The sequence below is a fragment of the Amyelois transitella genome, chromosome 21, assembly GCF_032362555.1.
Source record: "Amyelois transitella isolate CPQ chromosome 21, ilAmyTran1.1, whole genome shotgun sequence".
Taxonomy (NCBI): Eukaryota; Metazoa; Arthropoda; class Insecta; order Lepidoptera; family Pyralidae; genus Amyelois; species Amyelois transitella.
In genome coordinates this window covers 5039664-5062146 of record NC_083524.1, presented here as the reverse complement: position 1 = coordinate 5062146, position 22483 = coordinate 5039664, and the positions used below count along the sequence as shown (strand labels likewise).

Here is a 22483-nt window from a genome sequence, read left to right as displayed (position 1 = left end):
TATACTTGTCTATCTATCATATCATATGAATTATAAAGATACCCTCAAATAAATAGTTGACTATCATCTACATTTTTATCTTAGCCTGTATGCGGGTAAATTATAAAAAAAAAATATTTAAAAAAAAACCAGACGTCTAGACAGATTTTGGTAAGCATATTTGTAATCAGTAATGCTAGTGCTACATCGTGATATAGGTCAGTGTTCTGTTGCCCGAACCTTGTAGACTAGTGTTATCGACGTTTGTAATGGTAGAATTATGCGTTAAACGTTTATGGTTTTATAAGGACTTATTCTTTAAATCATCATTTTGTTATCATTACACGTAGAGAATCTCAGAAGTCCACGCAAAATCGGCACCTACCCGAGTATCTAGAATAGACATACCACGGTACCTCACCTACTGACTTCGGGTAAATGTCAAATCAAAGTCAAATCCGTCAGTCAAATCAACATTAAACAACCAGAGGCAACAAAGCTTCGGGGTTTGGGGATATTTCTTGAGCCCTTTTTTATCTATTTACTACGCTTTTTCACTTGTTAAAGAAATCCCATTTGAGGATTTATATTTAAATCTGGGTTTCATAGGAAAAACTATTGAAAAAATGAGTAAATTAATGTCCTCTGCAGTTAATGTGTTCATAGGTAACACACTCACGGTAAGTAATATTTTATTTTACTTTTCATGAATATTAATAGTTTTAGGTTTCTTTCTTTTGGTGAATTTCGAAGATCCCCTTGCATTTGCACTAATTTGAATTGTAATATTTCAGAAAACGACGGCCCCAGTTGCTGCTAAAGCCTCTGCCAAATACAGCACTAAATCTGAAGCAAAATTTGAAATTAAGGTGAGAAACTCTATTAAATACTTATGTTAAAATAAGTCATTCAGGTATCTTGTACACGGGTGATTTACTAGTTTACTTTAGTTTTGGTTTTATTATTATTTTTAATAATTATGTAACTTAACCTTCAAATGTCAGGAGAGCCGCGCTTGTTTGTATGCCGCGTACGTCAGACGTGGCTGGCCCAGTGCAAACTAATCTACAATTGAAGGCAATGTTATCACTTTTGATAATAATTTCTACCAACTAGTATAATTATATATATGTAAAATAAATTGTTACCTTAGCCCAGAAATGTTTTAATTAAGAAGAATGAAAAACTGGCAGGCTACTACTTGACTTCATCATTATATACATAGTTTTATGGTTACATACATATGTATAATCACTTTAAGTAATATCCCTTAAAATCTTTTAACCTGGCTACCTAGCCAGACCCAAAAGTGAAAAGGCTGATAGGCCACTTTCAGCTGTATGGCTTAATGATAGAAATGATTTTTTAATAGTGGTAGGTAATTTTAAAAGTGATAGCCCACCACCTATAAAAAATATTCTCAAGCTTATTAGCTTTACCCTTGGTGTCCTTTTATAACACAGGATTATTTTAAAAAATTAAGTTCTGTGAGAGAAAGAAAATATGAATTGTGCTGTTATAGTTCCTCTATTAGGGTCTACTAGATAGGGTCAACACATTGTAATGAGTCAATAGTTAACAAAGTGTTACTATAAGTAAGTATTGCTACATACATATATAACACTTCTTTCAATGCAGCCTGTAGTCGAAAATACTTGGAGGCTGCAATCAACACAAATTGCTCTTTGAAATTGAGATTCATACTGTGACAGGTTGCTAACCCATTGCCCAAGTTTATAGGCCCATTTCTTTATTATCACTTAACTATATCAATCTGTACAAGGAGAATGTGCTTGTTCTCTTAGTTGCTTTCATAACATTGTTTGGAATGAGAAGAGTTCTATATGAAAGTACCAAGAACTACACCGTTAAAATCTACAGTACATCCATTCTAACGTTTAATACATACATACAATCTCGTCTTTGTCCCTTGCACGGTAGACAGAGCAATAGACCTGAAAAGACTAAAAATGTTTAATAAATTAGTTTTAAGCAGGTATGTAGGAATAATTTACATTAAATTCAATATTTTGTCACCAGCCTTATAAACTCCACAAGTTGGATAAAGGCCCTGCATTATCGGCGACATTAACTGCTGAAGATGCTATTAAATTATATGAAATGTTGGCTGTTTTACGACGAATTGAAACGGCTGCGGGGAATCTGTACAAGGAAAAGATTATCCGTGGCTTCTGTCATTTGTACTCAGGTAATTATGAGGCTCTACCTTATACCTACATAGTTATGATTTCCTTGTATTAAAAAGACAAGAATGTAGTGTTACAATATGTATCCTATCATATATTTTCCTGTTACAGCTACCAATTAATACAGTGTTAATTTTAAAATTTATTAGTTTCAATTGTTACATTATATTTACCATTAAGAAATAGAACACATAAACAATGTTTTGTGTTATATTAACTAAGATATATCCACAGTTCTGGCCATTTAAAACAAAAAACCGCAAATTATCGTTCATGAGAATTATGGAACCTATATAATCAATTTTTAAATCTCCAGACCTGCATTTTAGGATGTGTGTTGATAAGTCACACAGTAAATTAAACAGTTTCCAATTATAGTTATACAAATAAAAATCTAAGTTGATCTAGCTAGCTTAAGATACTAAACCCAAACATTACAAACATGAAAAAATATCATACTTATTAATTAATTAAAAATTTTTATTCCTTTTCCAGGTCAAGAGGCGGTAGCGGTGGGCATGCGAGCCGCGATGCGCGACGTGGACTCGGTGATCACCGCGTACCGCTGCCACGGCTGGACGCACCTCATGGGCGTCAGCGTGCTGGGCGTGCTGGCCGAGCTCACGGGCCGCCGCTCGGGCTGCTCCAGGGGGAAAGGCGGCTCTATGCACTTGTACGCTAAGAACTTCTATGGCGGCAACGGCATTGTTGGCGCTCAGGTGTGTATTTGTTCATAAGGATTATGTCTCTTGTTGTTTAGTTGTCTTAAGAAATCCCACTTTTTGAGATAGTTGTAGTTAGATAGAGACTAGTGTTATAAGCCATAGGATATTAACCTAATACATACATACATATGGTCACGTCTATATCCCTTGTGGGCTAGACAGAGCCAACAGTCTTGAAAAGAATGGCCACGTTTTGCTATTTGGCTTAATGATAGAATTGAGATTCAAATAGTGATAGGTTGCTAGCCCATCGCCTAAATAAGAATTCCAAGTTTGTAAGCCTATCCCTTAGTCGCCTTTTACGACATCCATGGGAAAGAGATGGAGTGGTCCTATTCTTTTTTGTATTGTTGCCGGGAACCACACAGCACATATTAACCTAATTTTATAATAAATGAAGTATTTATTATATAAATCTAAGACCACTTCTCACCGGCAGTAAAAAAAAAACAACCCATGACTTATGACTGAGAGATAAGCATTTGACCTCAGTGCTAGGGGACATGAAACGCTCGTGCTTGAATTTTAATATTAACGTGAAGAAAGAAAGAAAAAACTTATCTAGCTGTTAATATTAGTTTAAAGAATATGAACTTAACAGATTACAATTTATTTATTGTTAATATAGGATATAAGATCAATTAATAAATCTAAAAAAATTACTTTTAATTTAAGTTAAATTCTAACAATTTAATGTATTTCCAGGTGCCACTCGGCGCGGGCATAGCCCTCGCGCACAAATACAAAGGCGACGGCGGCGTGAACTTCGCGTTGTACGGCGACGGGGCCGCCAACCAGGGCCAGGTGTACGAAGCCTACAACATGGCCAAGCTGTGGAGTTTGCCTTGCGTGTTCGTGTGCGAGAACAACGGATACGGTGAGTTATAGATACACGTATCCAATCTTAAAATGGATAATCTTAGGAATTAAAAAACTGTTTTATATTTTAATTTTTTTAATGTAGAACGGAAATATCAGTATTTAGAGGTATATTTTTCCAACTGTTTTATTGCACGATCCCTGACTAAAAAATTCCCTTCATGCATTCCCAATCCTGACTAAAAAATTCCCCATTGATCAAGAGTACTAACACTCGTCAGTTTAAGGTACACTTGATCAATGGGGTAAGTGCGAGTTTTACTCTATCAAACGATTTGAGCGAGTAAACGCGGATTTGTACGTGATATAATCAGCGCCACCTAGCGGTAACGCGACGGCACGAATGCGATTCCATAGAAATTCGTGTATATTTTTTCGACACGTATGATCGAGTAAAACTCGCACTAACCCCACTAACCTTTCGATTTCATTAATTTGTCTTGCCCATCCCCGTCCAATGTTTCCATTCGTATCATTTATATAAAACAACAATCCAGCTGAAAAAAATTGTGTGTCCGTTCGAAAATGGATCTTAAAGTATCACAACTGTCAATTTTATATTTTACTAGCGACCCGCCCCGGCTTCGCACGGGTGCAAAATTATAAATATTATTATACATAAAAACCTTCCTCTTGAATCCCTCTACCTGTTGCAAAAAACCGCATCAAAATCCGTTGCGTAATTTTAAAGATTTAAGCATACAGACAAACAGACTAAAATAGCGACTTTGTTTTATACTATGTAGTGATTCTGATCAGAGCATAGAATGAATGAAATATGTATATTGTGAAGGCATGGGCACGAGTGCGGACCGCGCGGCCGCCAGCACGGAGTACTACACGCGCGGGGACTACATCCCCGGCATCTGGGTGGACGGCATGGACGTCATCGCCACCAGGGAGGCCACCAGGTTCGCCATCGACTACTGCACCAGCGGCAAGGGTCAGTGTTGCAGACTACACTCAAAAGTTGTTTGGGCTTTGTTAATATGGTTTTTTTGTGGAGGGAAAGGTCGGAGTGGGAAGACCTAGACGAACGTATCTTGATCAAATTAAGGACGTCCTGGTAAAGGGTCAGGTCAAAAGTACCTGAAACCGCCGAGCTTGCATGAAGAGAGTTATGAATGTGGCAAGTGGAAAGAGGTAGTCTCTGCCTACCCCTCCGGGAAAGAGGCGTGATTTTATGTATGTATGTATATAAAAAAATTAAATAGGAATATCCCACACAAATTAATTGGATAATACTGGAATTTAATTATTACGATCAGGTCTTCAATCTCTAAGAGCTAACAGTCTGAAACGTCACATTCAGCTGTATGGTTTAATGATGGAATTGAGATTCTAGCCCATCACTTACATCCCATCGATTCTAGCCTATCCATTAGTCTCCTTAAGACATCCATTGGAAAGAGATGGAGTGGTCCTATTTTAAAGAACCTGGAAACACACAGCTCTATAAAATTTTCACACAATAACAGGAAATTGTAAAAAAAGACTTAATTCCTTCCAAGCCCCCCCATTTTTTATTTAATTTTATACGTACATTCGTAGAAATTCGCGGACTTCATCTTTCCCCTTGGTGGTAAAAATATGTTTGTTAACCAGGTCCTCTGCTAATGGAGATGGAGACGTACAGGTACTCCGGGCACTCGATGTCGGACCCGGGCACGTCGTACCGGACGCGGGACGAGGTGCAGGAGGTGCGCCAGACCCGGGACCCCATCACGTCCTTCAAGGAGAAAATCATCAGCAACGAATTGGCCACGCCTGATCAGTTGAAGGTGACATTAATATTTTTTTTATTAAGTAGGTATGCGTCAGTGTTTAACGAAAATTCTCGAAGGATTTTCGGGTTATCCTATTGTCTTACACTATGTATATGAGAAACATCTGCCATATTTAAAATTTTTAGACCCAGCTGTTTGGTCTGTGCTTTGACATGTATATTGGAGACTGACTGACTGTCGTATCTTTAGAAAATAAACCGAAAAACTTACTTGAAAATATTGATAAATATGGTTTGATAAAAGTATCTGTTTTACACACTGTAGTATGTTTTATATTGCTTTTGCAGGAAATCGACACAAGAGTACGCCAAGAAGTGGACGAGGCTACGAAGCAGGCTAAATCTGACCCCGAAATCGGCACAGAGGAGCTCTCGGGCGACATCTACTACAACTGCCTCGAGAAGCAGATCCGAGGCATCCATCCCAACGCGCCGCTCGAACACATCAATGTTGCCGCCAGAAATTATTAGCCTGTATCCCAAAGGAATAAGGACGATTATCTGTTACCGTACTTTAGTTATTTAACGAGTTTTGGGTATAAGAGATTACGCGGATATATATATTGTTTTTAAGAATATTACGTTATTTATTTATTAAGTCTTTGTAAGCTCAATTATAAAACTATATTTGTGAATAATAACAGTAACCTTGGCGAATCACCTTGGTTAGATAGTGGACCCTGGGTCTAAAATCTGCTGAGGATGCAACCAGGGGACACTGAGATGATGAGAAACTATATATTTATTTGCTAATTCAATTTTACTTTAGATAAATATTTACATTATTATTATCGAAAGCAATATTTTTTTGTATCCGTGTCCGTGTCGAAATTAGGAATACCCAATTCGAATTAAATTTTATTTAATTGTTATAACGAAGGAAGCTTAGCAAAGTGTATAGGATTAAAGTGTCATTATAGTTGTAAAATGTTATGTACAAAATGTTCATATGTTTCATTATACAATTCTCTTTTTTAGAATGGGTGAGTTTTTAAAGCCATTTTTTGCAAGAAATAATACTAATTCTATTTCTAAAAGATGATTAAATAATATGAAGTCTTCGGTGGAGTTAGATCACTCTATATTAAAATTAAAACCATTTTAGAAACTCTCTTAACTCAGAGTTTTCATCGCGAAGAATGGGTTTAATAAACTGATATTAGTCAAGGCTACATTTACAAAAAAAATTGTACTGATTTTTTACATAGGCTATTTGTTATTCCAATGGCTTTAAAAAGTCAACCTCAAACCAGTAACCTGAGAAGTTGTCCTGTATATACGATATGTACAATTTTTATAATTTTCTGAATGAGAGAGACTGTAGGTAATATTGGTCTAATGAAAAGTGATGTTTGTAAAGCTATAAATTATATCGTAAGTAATAACATGATACGCGCAATAAAATGCATTACACAATTTTTCTGAGTTTATTTTAAAACATTAATTCTTTTACATTGAAATATTCAAAATTTTTGTTGTTTGTCATGCGCGTATTTCTAGAAGTTTCTTTGGAATACGGGAATTCCACGTTTTGCCCAGATTTGCCCAAAGATAGAAATTGCCCAGATTTTCCAAAAGAAGTAAAACCGGAAAAGTCGCCGCCAATATTTACCGCTTATAATTTAATGCCTCTGGTACACTGTTGTATAGATATGACGCCTGGGGTTGCCATGCACGAAGTAAAGTTCCGCATGGCACTCCCAGGGGTGTCCTTCAGGGTAGCCTTGGGTCTGAAATGAAATCTTTTAGTATAATGCTATGACTTAAATGTCTTTTTATTAAATGTAATTTCGACCTATGGAATTAAGCTAGCTAAGTGAAAAATAATCAGTAAATATATATTATAAAAACATGTGAAATTTTATTTGTCTTAATAAGTTTCTGAATTAAATAACGTCGTCTGAATAAAGACTAGTAGGTATGCGAAAACTCCTTACCTACCAAAGATATGTTGAAAACTGATCTAAGATTCAAAATAATAATCTGCGATTGAAACTTGTAGCGTTTGATAACGAAGACAACAAATAAAACAACTAAGATAATTTTAATATTTATTGATATATTTTTCTATATAAATACGTTTAAAACACACGTCCAATACAATAACAATATAAAAATATTTTAATTTTAACATTTGAGCACAATTAACTTCGCGTAATTTGATAACGACACAATACAATAATGTTAGTATACGTGATACGTATTTTCACTATTTACTCCTAATCTAGAAATGCTAAAAAGATGCTTTTAGAAATACTGAAGCCATAGGTACCAGGCAAGGCTAACACATGGTACTTGAATCGGAAAACTAAAAATCATTAATGCGTTAATAGTGAAAAATTTCTCAAGTGTTAGCTAAGCCTAATGTTAAATCATTATTACATATTGCAGGCACAATGATTAGGCATAGATGAAGGCACTAATTAGCCAATTCTGAAATGGTATAAAATCAGCCTATTGACTCACATTCACGCAAACTTTAAACGCAATCGAGTAGAGTAGAGATAACAATGTAGAAATCTATGGGATACATTGTCTTTCCAAGGGAATGTTGGGGTATGGATTAGGGGAATGTTTGATATCTAAGGTCTAGGCTAAATACCTACTGTTGAGATCAGGACAAAATTTATTTAACAATTGGCTGAGGAATGATTTTGAAACAGTCCTAAAAAGCAGGTTTGAAAAGGACTTATTTTAACTAATTATTTTATTGCTAGTTGGTAATATATTTTTTGATTATTTGACTAGATATTATAATGACTTTGGTATTTACACGACGCATTTCTCAGAAAAAATCTCATTTCAAATTATCCAGGAACCATTGATGATCGTCAAGGGAAACATTTCACGGGATTAATTTAGATTTGCACACCGCCGTTTTTACAGGCGAACGCGTTGGTCGCTTTTAGCGATGTTGGCACTCTACAATTTCCGAAGGAATTGATGTTGAATCACCCTTGTATAGAGCGCAGCCATCATATTGAAAGTCCCTAATTGACAAGGATAGGAATGGGGATCCACGCGTATTTTGGGACTCAAAGCAAAGTGGCGGAAGTTGCAACACGCAAAGACAAGAGAGGAATGGAATTCCCAAATTCAGGGATTATTAGGAGGCTGGTCAGTGGGTGGGCGCCGTGATGCTGGAGACCTGGGGGGACGTTGGCTTGTATCTGATGAGGATAATGTGGGTGATGTTTGCTGGCCCGAAGGCGGCGGTGGGGTCGCAGGTCGCGATCCGCCCGGTCGGTCGGACTTGGAAGGTTTCTTTCCTTCGAGGACCTCAGTGCTTTCCCCTTCCTCCTCAACGAAACCGCACTGCAATTCGTAGAGCCTCGCGTAGATTCCCTTTCTCTTGATGAGTTCGGCGTGGTTCCCCATTTCGGCGACGACGCCGTTGTCAAGCACGCAGATAATGTCCGCGTTCCGGATGGTCGCCAGGCGGTGAGCGATGATCAGACAGGTCCGGCCTTCGCTGGCGCGGTCTAGAGCTTCTTGAACCACCTGCAAAACAAGTTCAGTCAACCTAATTCTGTTTTATAGTATTAACGTACTCAATTACCTGCAAAGAACACCTTCCTATCATTTTCCATATTAAATATGGATCGCATTTTTATTATGGACTTTATGGCTAGAACCATTGCGCACAGCTGGCACTTATCACACAAAAGGGGATTTTCAATTACTCGCTATTCTTTCACTATCATTCGCTACGATTGGCTGATTCCGTAGTTTATATAGCCTTTAGATCATAACGTAGTAAATGAACTTAGTTGTAGCATTTCACAAGACGCCACCAGCGATTCACACCATTTGATTCTTCTCTTACCTTCTCGCTGTGGGTGTCAAGCGCAGAAGTAGCTTCGTCCAGCAGCAGCACGCGGGGGTTCCGCACGAGCGCACGCGCAATGGCAATGCGCTGTTTCTGACCGCCGGAGAGTTGGGACGCTCGAGCTCCTACCCGCGTTTCGTAGGCCTGTAATAGAATTGTCGATGTTAAAGAGAGATAAATTGGAAAATACTACGAAGTCCTATTTAGAGCTGTGAAAAAATACAGGATATATTAAACTGTTTCAGATATAAGATTTTGTGTCTTAACGAATTAAATAATTAATGCAAATAATTATAATTTTAACGAAAAAAGGAATAAACAAAAGAGATGTGGAAGATACAGACAAACTTCTTGTTTGCCTGTGACGGGAGCGAAACGAGTAAGTCTCCAATTTCTCCTCAGGAAAAAAAACCTTGCTTGGTTGGAGGAAGCGTGTAGCCCACATTTTTCTTCATGGCTGTCAGGCCACCGAATGACTTGCTCCCAGGACTTTAATAGGGTCACAATATTCTGAAAAAACTGATTTGACTCAAAATACTAACAGAAGGCAACGCCGATATAAAGCTATGCACATTCGCCGCTTTAGCTGCGTTGACTATCTCCTCTATGGTGACGACGCGGGTGTTGTCGCCGTATGCGATGTTCTCGGCTATCGTGCGGTCGAACAGCACCGGCTCCTGCGACACGATGCCGAGGTTGCGGCGCAGCGTCGTCAGTCGCATGTCGGCCGTGATGCTGTAGTCGTCTAGGTACTGCGAACAAATTTAACATGCTTATTTAGATCCCGAACTCGTAGTCTTAAGGTTACCAGCATTTCGGTAGTACATATTTTGTTACGGTGGCATTATATTACGGTGGTAGGTCTTTGGATTAAGGCTATAATTTATAGGATAAACATTAAAAGATAAACTTTAAAAAAAAATAAAAAGAATAGGACTACTCCATCTCTTTCCCATGGATGTCGTAAAAGGCGACTAAGGGATAGGCTTAAAAACTTGGGTTTCTTCTTTTAGGCGATGGGCAAGCAACCTGTGACTATTTGAATCTCAATTCTATCATTAAGCCAAATAGCTGAACGTGGCCATTCAGTCTTTTCAAGACTGTTGGCTCTGTCTACCCCGCAAGGGATATAGACGTGACCATATGTATGTATGTATGTATAAACTTTATAGATTTTCGTGACAAATGCCTACCCTAGTGACAAGCTCTACGAACAAGTAAGTTCTGTGACAGCAGCTCACCACATTGCCGTCGTCAGGGTCATAAAGCCGTTGTAGCAGCTGTATGAGCGTGGATTTCCCACAGCCGCTGGGCCCGACCAGCGCCACTCGCTTCCCGCTCGGGATCGCCAGGGACAGGCCCCGGAGAACCTCCACCTCTCGTCGGGTGGGGTACCGGAACTTAATGCTCTTGTACTGGATCTTCCCTTGGGCGATCTGGATTGAAATAAGTAGGTATAAATATTTTACTTGATTGTGTTCTCTTGGGCGAAGAGCACTGACAATTTTTTTAACCATTTCAATGTAGGTAGACACAGAAATATTTGTATTAATTTGGTTTGAAAATTCTATACAACGTCGGTGGTATAACATTTAAGAGCTTGACTAATAAATTTAATAGCCTAGTTTCATACATAACTGATTGCTAACCGATGCTCAATGACCAAGGTGAGAAACATCGTGAGGAAACCTGCTCAAGATCTACTAACATAATTTTCGTTGACAGCCGGCGCATGTGTGCTCTCCACGAGGGGTTGTCGTTGTAACAAGGTCATGACTCGACCGGCCGCGTTAATTGCCGCTCCAAAATTGGGCGCGAACGCTAATGCTTGACCCATCATCCAAGCACCAAACACCAGCGCTTCTGATACCCTGGAAATTTATTCACACAAGCGTAAAGTCCTTGAGAAGTAAGAGCCTATTACAGGAGCCATTATATCTCGATATCACTAGAGTGAGGAGCATTAAGGACGAACTTTTAAACTTAAACTTACAGGCAGCCTGCACAACCATGCACAGTGATTTTACTGTCGCGTCTAAGTCTGTCTGGTCATGATGGTAAAGTAACTGATTCGATTCTGATAAGCCTAGACCAAGGTCTGGCCTTTTGAAAATAGAATATCTTACTCGATCACTTCAACGTTAGACACCTTTTTATTGGCAACGAAGATCCGTCCTTAGTACAATGAATTCGTGTAAACCATAGGAGCTGTCTGGCCGAACGCGTACACAAGCGCGCCAGCGCACGCTTTTGATAGCCCTCTTCCATAGGATAATATAGTCTTTAAAGTTCTGAAGCGCTTGTAACGAGATACGGCAATCTTGGAAGAATCTACAGGGTGACATTTAAAACAACTGCATCCTTTTAAACTTAGACTATACCCATGCTTCTGAGCCGTTTTATTTAAATTAAACGTCATCATTTTCACATTTAAAAAACCCTTAAAAACTATGTTACACGCTTTATTAAAGACCAATACTACAAAAAGAAATTAAAACTAAACATGGAAATAAATGTCTGAAAAATAAATTATTTTTCTAGTATCAAGATCAAGTACAGAGTTGTCGAGATTGCTCAGCTGAATGAATTGTGTCGTTGACCTCTGAATCTTACGCGTCGCTTTTCCGCCGGCCGGGTGATATTACGTATTTAGGATCGTGGATTTTGATACTTTTATTTTTTTTCGTACTTTCTGAAATATGAACCAATATTTTTCTTTTAACGTTTTTAAATATCCTTTAGATGAGTACACTTAACAGTTAAATTTATGCAGTTGAATTAAAAGTCACCCTGTATATCAAAGAAATGAACTTACTTTATGACTTCAACGTAGGACACCTTTTCGTTGGCGACAAGAGTCCCTCCATAGTATAATGACAACGCGTAACCCGCGACAGGGGCTGTCTGACCGAACGCGAACACACAGCCGCGCCAGCGCATACTCTTGATCGCTGTGTTACGGGCCTGTATGCTGGCTTTGGTGAAACGCGCGAGCACGCCCTGTTCGCCACCTACAGATGGCATACAAAAATTCTAATAACTCCTGCACTAAGTTTAGATACAGAGACACTGTACAAATTGCTGTGCGAATTAGCTTCAAGGCTATCTAATGCCGCTACAGATGCTGTGTGATTTATTTCGCATAACTTTTGTCATGGCGTGGCCCATGTGTCATCTACCGCCTTTTTGATGCATTACATATTACATATTAGATACATATACATACATATGGTCATGTCAATATCCCTTGCCGTTTAGACAGAGCCAACAGCCTTGAAAAGAATGAATGGCCACATTCAGCTATTTAGCTTAATGATAGAATTGAGATTCAAATAGTGACAGGTTTCTAACCCATCGCCTAAAAACGAAACCCAAGTTTGTAAGCCTATCCCTTAGTCGCCTTTAACAACATCCATGGGAAAGAGATGGAGTGGTCCTATTCTTTTTTGTATTGGTGCCGGGATCCACACGGCATATTAGAGCTTTCATAGTACATATTACAGCTTTCTTTAAATAGTAGTTCTACGAGTTTTAATTTGGAAATAATTTCAAGCTTTCGTGAAACCAAATCGAGCAGGTTTTGGGGGTGACATTGTTACCAATGGTCGCTTACAGAGTATAAGCGAGCATGCATGAAACGGAAGCAACTTACAAAAGGCGTTAACAGTCCTAATATTCGTGATAGCTTCCGTTGCTATCGTTGTGGCCCTATCCGAAGCTTCTCTGACTTGTGCTAAGCCGGCTGACAGCACTCTGCCTTCCAGCACCACGGCTCCTATCACCATCGGCACAGAGATGAGGGAAATGAGAGTCATTTGCCATGTCCAGTACAAGGAGAGGGAGATGCCGATGACTATGGTGGCGCCGGCTTGCATAAGTGCTCCGATCCTGGTGCCAGTCGCCTGTTGAAGATATTTTAATGCATAATAACGTTATGATTTTTATAATCTCAAACATGCAAGCAGTAGGCCTTTTGTATCTTCAGTGATTTTTTGCTTGACAAGTTAAAGCGGGCGGGATTGATGATCTCTCGAAGGCGTCGGTAGACGAGATCAGGCGCCTACGCGTTAGGGAGAATCTACGGGTTTCTAATCGATGAAGTATCAATGACTCATTTTTGTGTCATATTATTTATTATAACTGATATGTTCTTCTGAAGAAGGAAATATGCAGAATTATGTGGATGAAGCGAAGGAAATATGCAGAGATCGTGGCAAGTGGAAAGAGATAGTCTCTGCCTACCCCTCCGGGAAAGAGGCGTGATTTTATGTATGTATGTATGTTCTTCTGATTATTATCTATTATTGGATTTGATACTCACGCCCTGGACTGCAGCAGCATCAGCCGCCAACCTTGAGCACAGCGCTCCAATCCCGTTCTCAGCCCGGTCGAACCAACCGATCTCTTGTTTCAACATGGTGGCGAAGGCAGCCACTCTAAAATAAAAAGTCTCCATAAAATATATTTTTAGTAGTGACAGTAGCATTTCTGGCAAATCAGATAGTAGGTATTGTAAATTGTTAGAAGACTGATTCTTAACTCCGACTATATGATGGTCTCATACGTTTCCAAGGTCTCTATATAAGATTGAAGGTAGGTACGTAAATATTTGGATATCATACGGAATTTTGACGTGTCTCAATTTTTTTTTTGAATTTTGATAGGTTTCTTACCTCAATCGTGCTGTTAACCTGACCCCAGTCAAATTGAAGATGAAAATCTGCAGGAATATCGCGGTGCCAGTGCAGACGCCGACCAGCAGGAAGTATATCGCGATCACGTTTACCTGGCTGCGCACCCAGTCGGCGTCTTGGCTTGCCAGTAACTGGAATTAAACCAATCAGTAACGGTATTTCAGTTCATCTTCAAAACATTCGTCAACAAATAACGAGATGAAAAGTCTTAAGATTAAAAGAATTACATAATTATGTCAAACGACCGTCGAATATTAGTTTAGGTCTCAAAAACCTTGATATGACTAAAAAATTCCTGTTACTTTAAGTATACTCACCCCATAAGTCTCACCAAACAGCACAGCGAACATAGGGAACGAAGCGCCGACCACAACAGCGGCGACCACTCCGCCTAACATCCAGTATTTCTCCGGGGCGCACAGCTTCATGATCTCCCACGTGCTCGGGCTAACCTCCTCCTGAATCTTCTCGACAGGTATGCTCTCTTCAGAACCAGAACTGTCTTCGGAGGTGGTGCTCTTAAGTGAGTCGACAGAGGACAGCTTTTGTAGCTTCCGACGTTGGAATTTTGCGTGTGCTGAAAGATAATGTGTTTCATATATTTATCGTTGTTTTTCATCATGGTTTTTGCAGCGTTTATACCGGTTGCATCCTACCTGAAGAGGTTTCTGGGGTTTAACTATGACCATAACGCTGGAGTTAGTAATACTTAGCAACTCGGAATCCCTTACCCTGACCCTGTTAACATGGGAAATTACACCACCAAGTCAAGTCTGTATCTAGAAGAAATTCTACATTCACCGAAAAGACATGGTTGTTTAAACAACCGTTGGTGAATTAATTAGTTAAGCCTTTTTAGATATGTGGTTTGAGGCAACTGAGGCATGTCAAGCTCTCCGTATACGATAGTTTATGGAACCCGTGAGGTGAATCTATCTAAAATTATCTTCTTTCTATCTCGCTCATCTTTGTGAGTTCCCAGTTGCACCCTCCGCCGCTATGTTTCTATCATTATGTCGCTTTCTTCGTTGGAAATGAACAATCCTTACGTTTCCCCAATTGTGTATCGCTAGCCGTGGCCGGTTGCGGCGCAAGCGCAGGGTCATTCTCCAGCACCAGGTTGTAGTACATCCCCTTCTTTGCTAGGAGTTCCTCGTGTGTACCTTCTTCTTTTACCTCCCCCTTGTCGATTACCACTATGCGGTTCGCGTTCAACACTGTTGCTAATCTGTCATGATAAGAATCGATGATCAATAAAAAATCGGTTTATATTTGAAAATATCTTAATTTTTACCTTCCAAGCAATAAATGTTCAATTTATTACCTACAACATTTTATTAAGCCATCAAATTTAGACTAAAGTATTAGCATGCTGATATTTGCCTCTTATTTTCTTTAATTTCAAGATTTTTCTTTGTCAGACAAGTGGCCCGGACTGGCCAAACTATCTTCGACCCCTAGGAAAGTCCAATTTGAATTTCAACAAATAAGTGTATTAAAACGCAGCCGTTGCTTACCTACCACCATATATTATCTACCTGTGGCTCACCATGACGGTGGTTCGTCCATGGGCCGCCGCGTCCAGGGCCCGCTGGACCTTGGCCTCGCTGTGGGAATCCAGGGCTGAGGTAGCCTCGTCCAAGATCAGGATCTTAGGCCTCCGGACCAGCGCCCGAGCGATGGCGATACGTTGTTTCTGCCCCCCTGACAGTTGCGCCCCGCGCTCGCCTAACATAGTGTCGTATGCCTGGAAATATGAGTGTAGAAAAATAGGTTTTAAAGTGCTTATTATAAGTTACCTATATTGCTGCTAAGTACGAGTACTTAAGTATCAGTATAACGGTTGTCACACACTGATCTTCTCGCTCAATAACGAACGCTCAATTCATTAATTGGCAATAGAAGTAAAAAGATTTAAGTCTAAACTCACATTCGGTAATTTCTTTATGAAACTATGGCAGTAGGCTTGCTTGGCAGCCACTATAATCTCGTCGTCGGTGCACGATGGGTTGCTCATTCTGAAATAAAAGTCACATGTATTTTAAAAAAATGTTTTGACCTACAGTAAGTATCTAATATAAATATACATACATACATATGGTCACGTCTATATCCCTTGCGGGGTAGACAGAGCCAAATATCTATTTGGCTTAATGGTAGAATTGAGATTCAAATAGTGACAGGTTGCTAGCCCATCGCCTAAAAAAGAATCCCAAGTTTATAAGCCTATCCCTTAGTCGCCTTTTATGACATCCATGGGAAAGAGATAGGGTGGTCCTATTCTTTTTTGTATTGGTGCCGGGAACCACACGGCACAAATATAAATATAAGTATACAAAAAATACCTGATGTTCTCCTTTATAGTGCCAGCAAACAGTACCGGCTCCTGCCCCACGACCGCAATATGATTTCTCAAATGTCGCACGTTGAGGTTTCTCAGGTCGTTCCCGTTGGCCGAAACGCTGCCAGAGTCAGGGTCGTACATTCGCTGCAGAAGCTGAAGCACGGTCGATTTTCCGCATCCACTCTGCCCCACAAGGGCAACCGTTTCGTTTGCGTTGATTTTCAGGTTTATGCCGTTAAGTACCTGTAAAAGGACATAACGTTATATTGGAGTTTGCCCCGGTCGCTCCTTCACAGAGCCCAAAGTCCTTATTATCTCGACTCAGGAGTGGTTAAGTCAGATAATTAAGAACACATAGCGACTGATTCCTTCAGCTAAGCAAGGAGATGTGATGACTCAAATCGTAGATAGTTAAAAAGATCCAAAAGTATGAGAAAGATATTATGTTTGAAAAGACAAGGTACTCTAGCCAGGTATCAGAGGACCACACCTCTCAGTTTTAAATCTCTTAACAGTTTCTCCCCTGCTCGCCTTGTGGGTCGATACTTACATATTCAAACGCCAGAAGCATAAGGATATTAAAATGTCATTTAAAAATCATAAAGTGAAAAACATATACTTTAAAACTCACCTGTACGTCAGCTCTAGCCGGGTATCTGAAGAACACATCTCTCAGTTCCAACTCTCCCGTCAAGAGCGGCTTATCTCCCTCCAAAGACAAGGCATCTATAGTCGGCTTTCTGTCCAGAACAGCGTATATGGCGCCTCCTGACGCACGCGCGCTGTTGATGGCCTCCATGTGGGGCGAGGTGAGACCCACGTTCTGTGCGCCTGTGAGGATGCTGAAGAATACCTTAAAATAGAAAAGGTAAGTATGCCAATACGTCTGAGGAAATATTTTCTAACCGATATGTGAGCCATCATTATCCTCCTGGCGTTTGGCTCAGTTGACACATCTGTTGGCAGAACTTGTGGTCTACTGACATGGTCTCACTTGTGGGAAAATCACGTAACTTAGATAAATTAGAAGAGGATGATGTTGACTAAAAATTTGATTGAAATCAAAATAATTAAGTCATGATAAATGTCTCATAATAATTAATAAAATTTGAATTTGACTTAAAAAGTTTTTTAGGTAGGTATGTGCCCCTGATTAAGCTTGAGAAATGGGCTGGCGATATCATACATAGTTACTTGTGTATACTCGTATATGTATATCTTACAATCATCAGCACAGCAGGGGTGTACTCGGGCACTTCTTGTTTCCTGCTTTGTATGATCAGCTCCATTCCGTACCAGAAGGCCAAGGCATAGGTCGCGTATATAATTAGCCACATCATTCCGCTTCCGATACCTGAATAGATCCCCTTCTTGATTCCCGTCTTTTTAGCGGGATCAAGGCGGACGGAATACCTGGAAACCACAAAACAGCAGATATCAGAGTACTTACTCTGTTTAATATATTTCACAACGTTTTTTTGTTGCATGCTCATGCACCTAATACAAGACGGAACCAGATTTTGTTCTGGGGTCAGAAGTTGAAGACAACATCAAGACTGCTTAAGACAGATCAGACTCAGAAAACATACTGTAAAATGATTTGTTCTACTTGCATGCCACCGAATTTCCGTAAGGGAACTGAAACACTATGTACATGTGATATAACTCCCTAAAAGCTTGTCTCAGATGTTCCGTCAGAAAAGTGTGTTGCAGTTTCAAAAACTATGATCTGCCGTATTTTTCCGAATATTGGCAAGGTATATATGCTTTCAACTTCCCTTAAAAAGAAATAGGGAAGATATTAAATACACAATGTCTTATCTACATTAATAAATCGCCCCTGGAGCATTTGTTTAGATTTCAGGGGATCTCCAAATTTGACTGACCTTTTGACTTCTTTCTCCTCGCCGCCAAAAGCCACAACTGTTCTGATGGAAGACAGCACTTCCTCAGCAATTACGCCGGCGATGCTGTACGCCGATAACTCCTTCGACGTCAATGAGGATTGTACCTGTATTTGGACATGTACTTACTTAAATTTTAAGAAAACTAACTTACTCTTCTACCACTATAGAGTGAGATGGAATGACATGTCTGACATTTGCTACCTTTGCAGGGATACCCAATCTGTATTCTACTTCTTTGTTCACTCAAACACCGATTTTAGGTGTTTTTTCAAATTTCTGAATCATGGCGACGTGGCGACGAGCTTAATGATGAGAAAAATAACTTTGAACGTAATGTCGGTAACTAATGAATCTTAACATGATGGTAATAACTTTATGGTAAATTTTATTGTTTTACCATGGCTACGATGGCTGTAGTCAGAATGATGACTGGTGTGCAAGACAGGATGACGAGCGTCAGGACCCAGCCGTAAATCATGGAAATGACAATAGCGGTCACGAAAGACATTAGCAGATAGACCAGCATGGGTATTTTCTCTGCAATGCCTTCTCGGAACTTTTCCACGTCACTGAAAAGTAAAATAAATTGCTATCAGCCGTAGATATAAATTTGTCATGTCGTGTTTAACGCACCCACAACACAATTATCATATAAAACTGTAACTAACTGTAAAATACTCTCTAGCGATGATTTGAAGAAAAACAGGAGACGCACGGGCTTTCCTAGTACCTAAAAAGGATTTCCTGAATTCGACACAGAAATTTTCTGTCACTGATAGTTCAGGCAGTATAACTCACTCTGCAACTTTTGTGGCAAAGTTCATCGTGGTGTTGAGGTCATACCACGAGATATCTTGACGCAGCACCGCCTCCAGAAATTTACTCTTTAATCTCTCCACCTAAAAATGAAAAAAATCGTATATAAGATGATCTGCTAACTTAAAATCAAACAGTCACAAATCTGTAGCTAGAAAATTTTGGGAAAATGTCAAGAGTCTTACATCGATAGAAGAACAGGACTATGGTCTTAAAGACATAGGTAAGTACATACATACATCACATTCTTAAAAAGACTAAAAAGGCCCCGTCCAGTTGTCCGACTTAAGATAGAATTGAGTTTCGAATAGTGATAAGTTGCGACGTAATAGGTAGGCACGAAGATTACAAATCAGAATGAAATTAGAGTCACATTCTAAGAAAAACCATAAATAACCATAACCAGTTTTTGGCGCTTTGCTGCTGATGTAATTCCTGCTGAAATGTCATAAATATTTACTTGCCTGCCTATGAGCCACATAGTTGAAGAGGTCGACGCTGATTGCAGCCACTATGAACTGCATAAGCGAGGTGGCGGCACATCCGATGCCGAAAGCCACCGAATCTTCTATCAATGCATCCTTGTTCTCTTGTTTTGTCGCATTTGTCCTGTTAGCAAAGTCTTGTCTTTAGATAAGAATTTTTTGGTTTTTATTTTTGAAATCTGAAGAATTTATGTAAATTTTGGATGAGTCGATGTTTTCACTTTCCAAAAAAACATTAGCATTAAATTAACTCAACGCAAGTAGTTAATAATGTTGTCGTAAGCGAAATTGAATCCGAGTTCTTCTAGTTTATGAATTCTGATCTATTCCACTGTAGCTTATTCACAGGTTTAAAAACGTATGAGAGTTACTCACAATTTCTTCCCACCTCCGAACATGTCAAGAATTAAACAGGGTGTCGAAGTGCCGATCATCACGGTGCGGTCTATGAGGAGCGACGTGAACTCTCCGTACACCATCACCCCGATGGGCACAAACAGGCCATTGAGACTGGCCATGAAAACGCCTAGGGCCAACAGTGCCAGCTCCCATTTTAATGCAAATCTGTACTGTAAAACAAAAAGGCAAATATATTTAAATCGTTTGATAGGTGGCTAGATTTAATCCTACTCGTATTATAAATGCGAAAGTTTGTTTGTCAGGACGTCAGTACGGATGTTTTTTACTCTTTCACGCAAAATCTACTGAACCGATTACGATGAGATTTGGTATGTAGGTAGCTGAAAACTTTTTATCCCGGAGTTCCCGCGGGATTAATTTCACGCGGACGAAGTCGCGGAGGCCGCCCGCGACTAGTGATATATATTTAAAGCCTTTTTCCAATGGCACATCACTAAACACAGTTTATTACTGTTTCGTTGAATGTAAAACTGTTATTGACATTCTTTTATTTATATAAGTACAGTGAATAATGTAGGTAGGTACAATTTAAAAGAACATTCGTACTTACCAGGCTGAACAAAGAACACGGAGACGGGCGTGTTTTCTCATCAGCCCTAAAAACAAACAAGATTATGCATAGAAAAATTATCATTATCTTTCTGGCATATCTCCTGGTTGCGTATTCCTTGGGGTCCTCCCCAAGGAATACGTTATATACCTCGATTATGATGATATACCACGATTCTAGAGTGGGTACCTAAGTCAAGTTAAATGGAGGAAATGGTCAAATTTCGTGTAGGTACCCTCTGTGACCCTGCAGGGAAACTAAGCCAACTTGAATCATGATATAATCTTTTAGTTGTCATGTGCTGTTTCCCTCACAATGATTTCTATCACCGTAAGAGCACGGTTAGCAAAAATATATACTGACGTAAGTCAAATTGGGCTTCTTGTAACCGTGGAACGAGGCCGTTGGATGGTTGTATAGCGACACAATAAACAAGGCTTACTCTTCTTTATCCCTGAAAGCCTTCTCAGCCAAGTACGCTGATTGCTGAGCGAGGGTGCTGATAGTAATGGAGTTCTGCCGCCATCCGATGCCGATGCTTTGGCTGGTGCCCCCGGCGCTGTACCGGCGGCTCTGGTGAATGGTCTTTAAGGACTCATCGCGTTTCATTCTCGGGTCAACCGCTCTGGAAAATGAGAATGGTTTAATATTGCATTACGCCACTTCGCCCCACCATTTGAGGGGAAAATCCTTTTATACGACTACGGGTATAGAACGTTCGAAAATTGTGTGTGGACTCTGCCCCAGTCGTAATTTAACTGATGAAAATTAATTAGAATTAAGTGGACCTATTCTTAATTTTCAATTTAAGGTTCTACATATCACGCCTCTTATAATGTAGCTTTTTAAATGTAAAACATTCCTGATAATGAAAATGTATTATGTCGTCATGCATGGTGAGGTAGACTTTACGAGTACCAGTCTAATGCAAGAAAAAAATGCAACTTTGATAAAGGCGAGGCCGTCTAGAAATCAGTTTCTGACGTGGGCGATCTCAAACAATAATTTCTAAGCGTTTGTGTTACCAATATACCAATTACTGGGATAAATAATTCATTATCATCATCTTTGGTATTTGTGGGTGTGTCCTGATTGCGGTCCCAAAGTCTGCCTATTTGACGTATGTTTCCTGGTATTTGTACGTATACCTATTAATATAAAATTACACTGGCGTATTGTTACTTACGATTTTTATAGTGAATACAAAATAACATTACTGCATCTATTGTGTACAAATGTTTTGATTTTTAGAAGCACCAAAGAATTTAGATATTTAGAAGACATTGTCAGGATTTGACAAACGTATGTAAGTCTAAAGGTGTGTTCTAATTAAGAGGCGTTGGCGTAAAAGATTGCGATTGCGTCCCTGTGGCGGAGCCCAATGGTCGCTTAAGACCATGATCCAGAAACAGGAAATTGTTAATGGCTGGTAGATAATATGACTTGGTAGGAATCTGGAAATGTTTAAGACAATTCTTATATTTTTTTCCTAATCTTACTCTTAATTGGTTAATAACTTTATAAGCCATTAAAAAAAAACTCTTTGTAAAGAAGGTTTATAAGTACACATAAGACGTTATATCTTGAATGATCTAGAAGATATAACGTCTTATGTGTACGTATCATATTAAGCTTATAGAGAATATTAAATAATTTCTGCTCTGATGAAATCGTTATGCTAATGACACATGGGCCACCATGAGGCCACATATTTTTTCAATCTCATCTGTAAGAAAAAAGCCCTAACATAATAAGTAATTTCTATCTTAAAAAATAGTGTAGTAGGACATTAGGAAGTAGGATTTTCCTGGCATTAGCCCCATCCACGAATTCAATAACTCTGTTTGTCCGCCTCCTCACTC

General features: G+C 39.3%; 2 protein-coding genes across 2 annotated transcripts; one reads left to right on the top strand and one right to left on the bottom strand.

The window, feature by feature from the left end:
* The first annotated feature begins 460 nt into the window (after nucleotides 1-460).
* Nucleotides 461-6994, top strand: LOC106135595 (probable pyruvate dehydrogenase E1 component subunit alpha, mitochondrial). Its single transcript, XM_013335945.2, has 8 exons — nucleotides 461-659; nucleotides 774-848; nucleotides 2020-2188; nucleotides 2682-2905; nucleotides 3617-3788; nucleotides 4584-4733; nucleotides 5396-5571; nucleotides 5865-6994. The coding sequence occupies exons 1-8, from the start codon at nucleotides 606-608 to the stop codon at nucleotides 6045-6047; spliced, it is 1203 nt and encodes a 400-aa protein (XP_013191399.1). The 5' UTR covers nucleotides 461-605; the 3' UTR covers nucleotides 6048-6994.
* Nucleotides 6995-7674: 680 nt separating this feature from the next.
* Nucleotides 7675-21230, bottom strand: LOC106135544 (multidrug resistance protein homolog 49). Its single transcript, XM_013335890.2, has 22 exons — nucleotides 21064-21230; nucleotides 20027-20215; nucleotides 19631-19775; nucleotides 19149-19249; nucleotides 18748-18919; nucleotides 18330-18454; nucleotides 17667-17856; nucleotides 17075-17296; nucleotides 16445-16686; nucleotides 16030-16117; nucleotides 15638-15846; nucleotides 15149-15327; nucleotides 14417-14676; nucleotides 14079-14230; nucleotides 13727-13841; nucleotides 13058-13307; nucleotides 12221-12416; nucleotides 11114-11276; nucleotides 10647-10841; nucleotides 9948-10157; nucleotides 9403-9549; nucleotides 7675-9077 (listed from the first exon to the last, which is right to left on the bottom strand). Exons 1-22 carry the CDS (start codon nucleotides 21228-21230, stop codon nucleotides 8673-8675), a joined length of 4122 nt encoding a protein of 1373 aa, XP_013191344.1. The 3' UTR covers nucleotides 7675-8672.
* Between the last annotated feature and the right edge of the window lie 1253 nt (nucleotides 21231-22483).

Coding starts and splice junctions, on each gene's coding strand:
- LOC106135595 (XM_013335945.2), top strand. CDS start 606: ATGAGTAAATTAATGTCCTCTGCAGTTAATGTGTTCATAGGTAACACA. Junction 2,189..2,681: donor CTTCTGTCATTTGTACTCAG/GTAATTATGAGG, acceptor TTCCTTTTCCAG/GTCAAGAGGCGGTAGCGGTG. Junction 3,789..4,583: donor GTGCGAGAACAACGGATACG/GTGAGTTATAGA, acceptor TATATTGTGAAG/GCATGGGCACGAGTGCGGAC.
- LOC106135544 (XM_013335890.2), bottom strand. CDS start 21,230: ATGAAACGCGATGAGTCCTTAAAGACCATTCACCAGAGCCGCCGGTAC. Junction 10,842..11,113: donor CGGCTGTCAACGAAAATTAT/GTTAGTAGATCT, acceptor ATTTCAATCCAG/ATCGCCCAAGGGAAGATCCA. Junction 10,158..10,646: donor ACCCTGACGACGGCAATGTG/GTGAGCTGCTGT, acceptor ATTTGTTCGCAG/TACCTAGACGACTACAGCAT.